Below are 10,317 nucleotides of genomic sequence, written 5' to 3' on the forward strand. Positions count from 1 at the left end.
GTCCTTTTCCTCGTAACTCTAGAGGGATGGGTCAGGTACCCTAAAGCCCCAGTCAGATCTCTTCCCTTCTTTGTGGATAGTGATCAAGGAAGGGACAGTGACAGGGCTCCAGCAACCCTGGATCTGCCCTCCCACAACCAACACCCTTCCTGACTTCTCTGCCAACCTCCCACCCCTATTCCACTGGTCAAGCGAAGCCCACGAAAGCTGGGTTTGAATTGACTTTATTATTCTGTAAATGTGAATTTTACAAAGCGCTTTACAATTAATGATGACATCCTTCTGTCATAGACGTCCACTTTTGCTCTGAGCACAGGCTCACAGCCCTTGGTTTCCCTGGTCGGCTTGCAGACATTGCCGAGGTTTTAGTTATTGATACAATGTTGTCAGCCATGGCTACAAAGTAACAGTCTTGTCACTACGGATCACAGCACAGAAAGGGAGAGAGGAGGATGTGGAGGGACTAAACAAAGGCATCCTCCCGAAAACAACAGAAAGACAGCGTCCTGGCGGCTGTTCCAGCTTCAGTGGTTCTGTGAAGCCCTCCTTAGCGGCAGGGGAGTAACTGGCTTTATTAACTCATACTCTAACAGTCGTGAGTTACAGTACTACTTTTAACCCCTAGACAGAGCCTTCAAAACAACTGTCTCGAGTCTATTTTCCCCAAACATCCCATGGAAGGGATGAATGTTCTACTTGCACCCAGAGCTACCCAGACATTCAAGTCAAAAATATTTATACATTTTATACTTAGTTAATTTTTTTGTCTGCTAAAAATAGTATTGCAAGTTTTGGCTTCTTTTGACATAAAAATCACGATGGTGTGCAAAATGCTAGCAACAAGGCGACTGGCAGAACACAAGCAGGCATCTGACCAGAACGCTTCAGATTCTGCGCCCTTTTCCAAGAAAATAAAACAAAAGCAAAACACCTTTGCCATTTTTGAAACACTGTATACCAAGCCAGGTGCATGGAGCTGGCTGGCTGACGTCACATGGAACCACACAGCAACTATTAGAGGCAGTGGTTAAAGCTGGGACGGCACCACAGGCTCACAGTCCCAGTTTAGGATCCAGGGCAAGCAGACGCCAACAGGTCTCTCTTTCAGCTGGTCAATGGGCTACTAGCCTGTCCCACTTCCACTAAGCCTCACCCTCTTTGGGGAACCCAAGCAGGACATGACATGACAGGGCAGGGCAGGACAGGGGTAGCGCTAGACCTAGAAAGTTCCAGCTGTTAAACCAGGTCAGGACCAGGCACCTCGGAGTCCCCTGGAGGGGACAGGCCCTGCTAGACCGCCGGCCCCTCACAGCTCCTCTCCGCTCTAATCACAAACACCACAGAGCTAGTTTTCCCCGGCCCCGCACTCACACTACGCAGGACTCTCGGGGTCTCCTTGCTTGCCTCTCACCACACCACTGTGTCCACATTCAAGGGCAAAGTAAGACACCGAATCAGACTCAAGCTGAAACAACCAGTGTAGAAAACAAGACACAATTCAAGTACTGAGACCGCCAGCCAGGCAGGCGGTCCTTCTGAGCTCACAGTATCCACCCCGTCTCTCTGGTCCCTTCCTCTGGACCTGTTGCACTCGTCCCAGCTGCCTTGGGTACCATCCGCTCTGGTAGAGCAGAGAGGTGGCTGGATCCTGGGCAGGCCCCCACCTCAGCAGCTCCAATGCTATCCAGTCCAGACTGTCCTTGTGGGAAAGGTGCTGATAAAACTTATAGCTCTACAATAGACTCTACATAGTATATGCGTATTGCTAGTAGTCAAGCTAGGAGTAGAGGGGCAGGCATCTCATAAATACTGAGGCTCTCGTCTACAGGGTCTGGACGAGTTGTGGTCACGCTGGCAGGACAAGACAGCCCCGACTCTGGAATTAGTCATCTTGTAAACAAAGGAGGGGGTGGGGGTCCGGTTTTCTTAATTGGTTTTCCTTGGAAAAAATGATCAAAAGATGCTAAGGCACTCTGGAAGGCCCCTCCGAGCCTAGGCCCGCCACCTGCCAGCCTCTCGGTACATTCAAGGATGCGGAGGGAGCGCCCCCGGCAGGTACAGTCATCGGCCACGCACATATGCAAACGCTCCCCACTACGTCCACCAAGGGACACATTAGTGCAAAACGCTCGGCCTGGCCCGCCCAGGGCGCAGGGAGAGCTCAGAATCCATTCACATTTAATTATTAAGTTTTACCTATAGCTCTTGCCTTCCTTACCCAGAAACAATAAAACAGACGGTGATTATAAACAATTAAGGGACAGAGGGTGAGGGACATTGTGCTAGCCCGGGCAGTGGTCAGGCGTTCTGTGCAGCCACCAGCTCCTCCAGTGGCTAGCGGCACCCTCCCTGTGCTGGCCCAGGGTGGGGGCTGCGCCAATCTCAGAGTGGAGGGATTACAGAGCGCCAGAGAGCCCTTCTGCCACCAGCAGAGACAGGCGGGTCTGACTCCCAAAGGTCCCCAGGGATGGTCAAATTAAAGTGCAAATTTGGGTGAGGGAAGCGGATGAAGGAAGACTGGTACAGCTCCCTTGGGCCTGCAAGCCCCGTGGCCTGCTCCCAGCACCAGGAGAGGATTTGGTCCAGGTCGCTAGTGGGCTTGCTGGGGCTCCAACCCACCTGGGCCTAACGTGGGGCAGGAGAAAGGTGACCGCTGGTTCCAGAACTGGGTAAGAGTCAGCCTCTGGGTTGGCCCCAAGAATACAGGCCTTGGGTCACCAAGGAACAGGTAGAGGGATTCAGGTTAGGCCCCATGGTGCTTGCCCATGATGCCCCTTTCCAAAACCATAGGTCTTTCAGAGGAGTGGGGAGATACATACTTGTATCTGGCACAGTGTGGGAAGGGGTTACTTGGAGGGTGCTAAACCACACCCCAGGCTCCCTACATCATGACCCTTCAGCTGGGGGGAGAATGCCCAGCCTGTGTGCACAAAAGAGGGGTTGGTTCATGGGGCAGCGAGCTCAGGATGGATAGAGAATGGGGAACAATAGACCTTTCAAGTTTGGGAATGGGGAGGGTGATCCTTGGCCATCAGAGTTGCTGGACCCTGCAGGTGGGCAGGCAGTCCCTGGATAAGGGTCCAGGAAGAGACAGTTGGGAAAATGGCCCCTGGAGCACATTCCATGTGAACACTTAAAAGTGATTAAACTCCAGCCTCCAGCCAGCCAGCTGTCCTCACAGCCCCTCCTTCAGGCCCTCCCTTCATGCTTTCCTGACTCTCTAGTTCCCCAATGGGATCCACGCCTATCTGTCACTGCAGCCCAGGCCTGTGTCTGCTGCCCATCCCCTGTAGCCTTGGGTACCCACATGGGTATTCCCAATAGTGTGAGTGATGAATGAGCCCAGAGCCAGTGGCAGCACCCTGCCTAGCAGGGTCTCAGGCCCTCAGCTTGGCCTGCACACATCCTGTGAACTTGGCTGCATATGCCTGGCTGCACTTCCAACGGGAGGCCAGGATGGAGGGACATGGGTATGCACTCACCCCAATCTGTGGTAAGCTGGGGGCAAGGGACACCCATCCCTCACCATTTTTTTTTTTCTATTGGGTCTGAAAATTTCCAAACCACAAATGAAATAGATCGGAACTAAACAAAAATACCAAACAAGGAAAATCCCAGAGTGGCTGGGGAGGTGGAGGGCGGCAGGGGTAGTACCAGCTGCACGTGTGCCCCTGGAGGGACAGGTGACAGCCCATGGGATGGTGGGCAGCCATGGCCAGGGGCAGAGGGGCCCTGGGGGTCAGCAGGCTAGCCCCTGGGGTTCCGGGCGGAGCAGAGCAAGGACATGGGTGTGTGTGGGGGCGGGGAGTGGAGGTCCCCCACTCCCAGGTGACCAGCCACAGCCATGGCTGCAGTGTTATCACTGGTCTCTGAGTACACACATGCATGCACACTCACACACACACACACACACACACGCACGCACGCACACTCACTCTCACACTCACATAGGCGACTTCTCAGGAAGAAGGAAAACTAGAGGAGTTTGGCCCCTGGGGGCCCAGCACTGCCCAGCTGCCCCAGTGGGGTCCCTGTGAGGAAAACGGAGTGTCATAGGTCTGCCTCACCCAGCCGCAGGTCAGTACTGCCCCAATTTCCTCTTCCAGAGCAGGGGGAGTAGGAAGGGTTAGGGGGCAGGGACGGCTGGGCACCGGGGCCTGGCGGCCTCTCCTCCCTCTCCAAGAAGGGGAGGGGGGGCACTACCATGGGAATCTAAGCTGGGGAATATAAAAAAGTGGCCTGGGACCTTTCTCCCAGGGTGTGGCCAGTGGCCTAAATGTTTACAGTATAATGAATGCGTTTGTCTCCTTCATTTTAAATACAGGCAGAATAAAAATCACATTTTTGTCAGGCAGCAGTAGCAGTTCAGTAGGTAAGTGGCTTGATCACATTTGTTTGTATTAGTAATGCATGCAAGCAGCTTTAGTACTGGGTCCCTCCCAACGCAGCCTCTATGGCCCCTTACAAGGTCCCTGCATAGGTGCCCTCCGGCCTTCTTGTCGCTGTGGCCGCTGGCGTCTGGGGCCTGCTGGAGCTAGCACTGCCCTGCTCAAAGGCCTGTGGGGGGCTCTGGCCATCAGTGGGCAGTGGCTCGGGGGCAGCCACCTCCTGGATAACTGAGCCAGCCCCATCCGCCTCCTCGCTGGCCTCGAAGGCTGGGTTGGCAGCGCTGAGGTCGACATTCACAGCATCAGTTCGAAGAGCCACGATGGCAGCCGCATCGTTTCGACGCTCAGCGTAGATGCGCTGCTCAAACACCTGCGCGGCGGCAGGTGGGAACTCGGGGTCCAGGGGCAGGCTGGCCGCCGAGGCACCCATGACGGTTCGGTACATCTCCACGCCCTCTGGCAACATGGACTTGATCTTGGGCAGCCAGCGCTTGCGGACACGGCGGGCATTGGTGCACATGTCCGCGGCAATTACGTTCATCTCGCTCTCCTTGAAGCTGGGGGCAAAGTTCTGACAGTATACTGTAGAGAGAGGTCGGGGGGTGGTATGAAAATAGTTTCTTCCCTTTCTGCTTGGCCCACTGCCTCCCAAGAGGCCACAGAACCAAGGTACCCTGCATGAACTTCAGCGTGGGCATGCTGGAGCTGATCTCAATTCCCACTGGCACAGGAGACCATGCTGCCACCGAGATTCCTTGATCTGAGCTACCAGACCAGCATCACTTTCTCCTTCTTCAGCCCAGGAGGCCCTGTAACCCTCTGGGATAGTCTCTGCTAGTAAGGTTGGTCAGCTTGGCTACCCACCAGGTTTGGACCTGTGTCTAACTCCTCCAGCCTCCCCACCTCCACCTGAAAATTGGAATGAGCCAGAGGGGTCATCCTCACAGGAGGAGAGCTTGTCAAGACCCTTCCTGGTCTCAGCCACAGCAAACAAAAAGGAAAGCAGGTGTCATCATCAATTTAAAAAAAAAAAAAAAAAACCCACAAAAAACAAAACCCTCTTCCATTCTCCAGAAGCCAGATGCCCCTCCCAGTACCTCTGGATTTTGGCTTGTTGCTCTGGGACGGTAATTACCATTGCTAAGGCCCCTCTGCTGTAAACAGAATTAGCCTCACCAGGGATTCTTTAAGTGAGAAAATAAAAGCATTTCTTGGGCTGATGGCCACGGGAGGCTGTGCTCTTGGCCAGTCTGGTGTGTGCCATGCAGCAGCAGCCTCTTCCACATCTGAGAGTGCAGGGCTGGGCGGTGGCTTGCCACAGAGACGGGCCGGGCTCCGCCCCACCACGCAGGAGCGGGAGGCAGAAGCCGGCCGAACAGATGGCAAAGGCTCAAAATAACCTCAACATGTAAATAAGGGGTTTTGTTCAAAAAGGAAAATTAGATCTATTTCACATATTAAAATAGTTTCGCAGCTGAATTCATCGCGCTTGGAAACCTACCAAGGACGTTCACACCTCGAGTGAGCTCTGCTTGCTGCTCTTTTCTCTTTCCTCACCCCGGTGCTGTGGGCCAAAGCCAGCCCCCAGGACGGGTGCACACGGCCCTGAGTGACCCTGGGACCTACTCAGCCTCCCTCTGGCTGGGATTCCATTCCAGCAGGAACCCCTAAGAGTTTCCCAGACCCCACCCCACTTCAGAGACTCCACCCCAACCAGAGACCCATCCCCACCCACTCACGTTTCACAGCATTCAGGACTCGGCTGTCCAGTGGCTTTCGGCTCGGGTCACTGGTGGATGAGCGGATGCCGGTGCCACAGCTATTGGCCAGTGTGTTTCTGGATTCAGGGTAAGGAAAGGAGGCAGAGTGAACTTGTGGGGTTGTTGGCCCATAAATGACCCAAGGAATGGGGTTCCTCCACCCACACACCAGGTGAAAGAGCCCAAATTCACCCCTGACAGGTACCTAAGTCCTGAGTCACAGCCAGTGTTGGGGAGTTGGGGCAGGGGGCAGGCCCAGTCTTCCTCTAAGGGATAGGATGTGGGCAAAGTTTTCCAGCTAAGTAGGTAACCTAAGTGACCAGCCAGGAAGCTGACAGGTCCAGACACTGTCCACCGGAACTGTCCACCACACTGTCCCAGGTCACTTGAGCAAGCTACTTCCCCTTGGGGAAAGGGCTCTGCTGATCCATCTGCCTGGTGGGGTACACCCAGCTTTTTGCTTTGTTTGGGGAGGGGGACACAAGCCAGTCCATCCCCAGACTGAGGCCTGGCATAAGAGAGTGTTGGTACCTTCCTGGAGCCTCTCCTCCATCCCTGAGCTGAAGGGCATGTTAGAATCAGGAGAAAGTAGAGGACTGTAAATGCTGAAATCCTTGATGACCAGACAGCTCACAGGTAGAGGAAAGTCTAGATGCTCTGGAGCCCCCTCCTGCCCTTCCACTCCACCTACCTATCAAAGAAGGTGGCCAGGAGCCTCCGGAGCAGGACCTTGTGCTTCACCCCTGCACACAGGTGGCAGTTCATGAGCTGACCACGGGTGATGTAGACCCCAGAGCCTGCAGCCACAAACATCAATGTATGAGGTCTTTGGGATTATATCCCAAACCCTCTGAGGGGACCAGCATGGCCAGAGGAACAGTGAGAGGTGAAGAAGTCCCTCTAGGATAAGAGAAATCTTAGAGCCCATCTGCTGGAAGACACTAGGGCTGGAGGACGTTATGGTCAAGCCCCTCTTCTCTCAGACCCCCATTCACAGCTGTGACCCAGCAGGGTTGAGGAAAGCTGTGGCACCCCCCCCCATTACCAATGTGTCCCCAGCTTCCCTTGCTATGTTGAGCCCTGTGGACAGGATGTGGCCACCTCAGCCCTTGCTACCTTCCTCCTTAGGAACAGGCTTCTTAGGGCTGGCTCTGGCTCTGCCTTGCTACCCCGTCCCTTCCCAGATTCCCAAACTCTTGGGATGTGGGTGAGCAAAGGACTGAACCTAGAGCAACTGGAGTCCACCAGGACATCAGAGAAGCCAGAATCTGGACCTCAAGATGTTACCCAGGATGAGGCAGTAAGGGGTGTCAGATGCAGACAGAAGCAGGATGGGGTGGCTCAGGGAGGCAGGGCTTAGAAGCAGAACTGAGCAACATGCCCAGCCTGTGTTTGGAACTTTCCAGGCAAACAGAAAGAAGCTATTGGACGGACGCATGCAGTGAGGGTCAATAGGTCATCCCTTTCTATCTTTTTGTTGAGTTGCCTTAAAACTTGCGAAGTGCAAGATGAACTCCAGCCCTAAAGGGACAATATCTCTGACAAAGGTACCCACTTGAAGGCCTCTGGATTCAGGGGCCGGACTGTGAGCTGTCATTCAGATAGTGGACACTGGGGTGAGACTTTGGTAAACTACGTGACTTGGTGCTATCTATGACCTGAATTAGAACACACTGTAGACATAGCCCCTGCCAATCAGGAGCTTGGCCAGCCCAGGGGACTCAATTAAAATGCTAAATTAATTCAATTGAATAACTCCTCTTAATGACACATTCTTCTAAAAGGAAATTAGGGGAAATTTAAGATGCTCTTTTTTTTTTGACTGATTGGTGATGAGTGCATTGTTCACAGCTCTGAAAAATAACACTGAGGACATTTGCATACAGTGATGGGTAGGGGCACCTCACCTGCCACCAGCTCCAGCTTCTCACCAGGGTCTCCCTCCGAGTAGAGCTTGGGGTGGCAGCGGTACCCAATTTGGCTGATGAGACTGGCAGGCAATGCCACCAGGTCGCGGCGGATGAGAACGCAGGAGCGGCTCTCCAGTGGCACGGGCTCAGGCTTCTCTTGTACTGCAGCAAAGAACCGACCTGGTTAGGTGGGAGTCTAAGGGCTAAGCTAGGCTACTCTGTACCGGCCTGCACTCTTCCCCAAGGCCCATGTTAGAAGTGCTCACTTCAGTCTGGGGCCAAGCTGGACCCATGGCGGTCAGCCCCCTACCCCTGCAGTGTGTCCACCTCCACACCCAATCCTGTCCTACAGATGCTGGACAAAAGGAGTAAGGGGATGGTCATTGAGGAATACCCACCCAGGTTGGGGAGCAGGTTTCCCAGGGTGAGTGGTGGCTCCCAGAAAGTATCCACCCAAGGGGCTACAAGCCAGGTAGGGATGAGGCCTGAAGGGAAGACTGGAGGGTAGGTGTTGGAAGCAGGATGCAGGACAGTCTGGCCAGAGGCTTAGAGCTGTAGATGGAGCTGGGGGCCAGCAGCGTCCACCATTCAGAGCACGGAGTTGCCAGCTTTGCTGTCAGGAAAACTGATGGAAGGAGACAGACAGGGAGCTGGAAGAGGGTCCCAGGCAGTGGGCCCCCCAGATTCTCCTCACAGTGGCTCTGTGCAAGAGGCAGTCAGGCATGACTAGTCTCATTTGGCAGATGAGGGGATGCGGGGTCCTGGCACAAGGAGCTGCTCCTAAATATTTGTCAGCGGTAGAGCCAGGCAGCCTGGCGTCACTACTGTCTGGGAATGTTCTGGCAAACCACTGCTGGCACAGGCTCGCTCTGTACCTGCAACTCTGAGGTTGTACCCATAACACTGCCCTGAAGAGGTGGCCTCTGAGCACAGTGTCATCCACAGATCTCAGGACACCTTACTCAACGTCAGCATCCAGCAGGCAGAATGAGGATTTCCTTCTAACAGTCAGACAGCCTGGGCCGAGACCCCTTGTCTAACAGTCACTTGCCAGGCAGCCTAGTGCTACAAGGTCAAGGAAGGCTGGTGGTCCTGACCCCAACCCTGCCCAGTCTTGCCTCAGTCCTCTCACTTCCCCTCTGCCTCTCTGTCCCTGTCCCAGGAGGCCTTGCAAATGGCCAGTCCGAGTTCTGTGCTCCCATAGGTCACACACATAGCCACCATTCCCAGACAGACGGCACAGGTATCCTGCCTGTGTCTGCAGCACACAGGTGAGGTCCCGAGAGGGCTACCTGTCTCTGCCCAGCTGTCCCATTAAGAACTCCCACCAGCTCCAGGCATGCCTCTGCTTTGCAGGCCTGACCTTCCCTAGCGTCCAAGGTCTGCACGTTGGACCCAGTCCTTGGGTCGCTCAGGGCTGGGTCTTTGTTCGGGAAGGGTGGTACTTCCCTTAACAACCTTAGTAGGGTTGGAAGCTCCCAGGTGTATAGTGGAGGTATGGCACCTAGAAAGCTAGAACCTGCTGGTCCTGCAGGTTCAGAGCAGGTGGCCCAGTGCAGGTGGCTCAGACTTAGATCTAGCCCTGAGGGAGCACCAAGATCAGACACAGCTGCGCCTGGCTGCATCAGTTGGACCAGTGCCCTGTCCCTCTGCACCATGATTACACCATAGGTAGAGACTCACAGTACTTCTCCACAGAGGGTGCTGTGCAGGGGCCCCAGGAGGGCAGGTGACGGGGGTGGGGGGTGTTGGGGGGTGGGCAGTATCCTGTAAGTCATTTTGACACTCAGCTCCCTAAGGGGCTGTCAGGGCCACTTAGCCCTGAGGGCCAAACATCTGGGTAAAGGAGAGGGAGCGACCACCCACAGCCTAAAGAACAGTGAGTCGCCATGAAATAATGCAGGAGGGGCTGGCCCAGAGGACCAGGTAGGGGCAGGGAGGTGAGCCCACCTGAAGGGCGGGGTAAGTACCACTCAACCTGCCAACTGACCTGCCATCTAACTGCAGCTGAAGTGGTGGAAACAGAGTGCCTCTCAAAGTCAGCAGACTGTGTGAGTACACAGAAAACAGGAAAGTAGGAGCCGCTAACGGGGATGTAGGTCCCCCTTCTGGCACCAGTTGGTGGCCAGACAGGCCAGGTGGCATTTCCCATCGGACAGAGTAACGGAGAATCTTTACAGCCCGGAATTACCCAGGGAACACAACGAGAAACAATCCGGATGATGGTATTTTAAAACATAATTACACCCCCCCCCCCCC

At 54.6% G+C, this 10,317-nt stretch overlaps 1 protein-coding gene across 2 annotated transcripts in view; it reads right to left on the reverse strand.

The window, feature by feature from the left end:
• Positions 1-208: 208 nt before the first annotated feature.
• The window catches only part of Nacc2 (NACC family member 2), a 38,115-nt gene continuing 28,006 nt past the window's right edge, over positions 209-10,317 (reverse strand). For both annotated transcript variants that reach the window (XM_008841935.3, XM_008841936.3), the window contains exons 3-6: positions 8,056-8,220; positions 6,840-6,945; positions 6,128-6,225; positions 209-4,970 (exon numbers count right to left, since the gene is read on the reverse strand). In XM_008841935.3, coding sequence (XP_008840157.1) covers positions 4,462-4,970; positions 6,128-6,225; positions 6,840-6,945; positions 8,056-8,220 — 878 coding nt within the window. In that variant the 3' untranslated portion in view covers positions 209-4,461. The remainder of the gene's footprint in view (positions 4,971-6,127; positions 6,226-6,839; positions 6,946-8,055; positions 8,221-10,317) is intronic.

Source organism: Nannospalax galili, unplaced genomic scaffold (genome assembly GCF_000622305.1).
Source record: "Nannospalax galili isolate Female #2095 unplaced genomic scaffold, S.galili_v1.0 scaffold1421, whole genome shotgun sequence".
NCBI lineage: Eukaryota > Metazoa > Chordata > Mammalia > Rodentia > Spalacidae > Nannospalax > Nannospalax galili.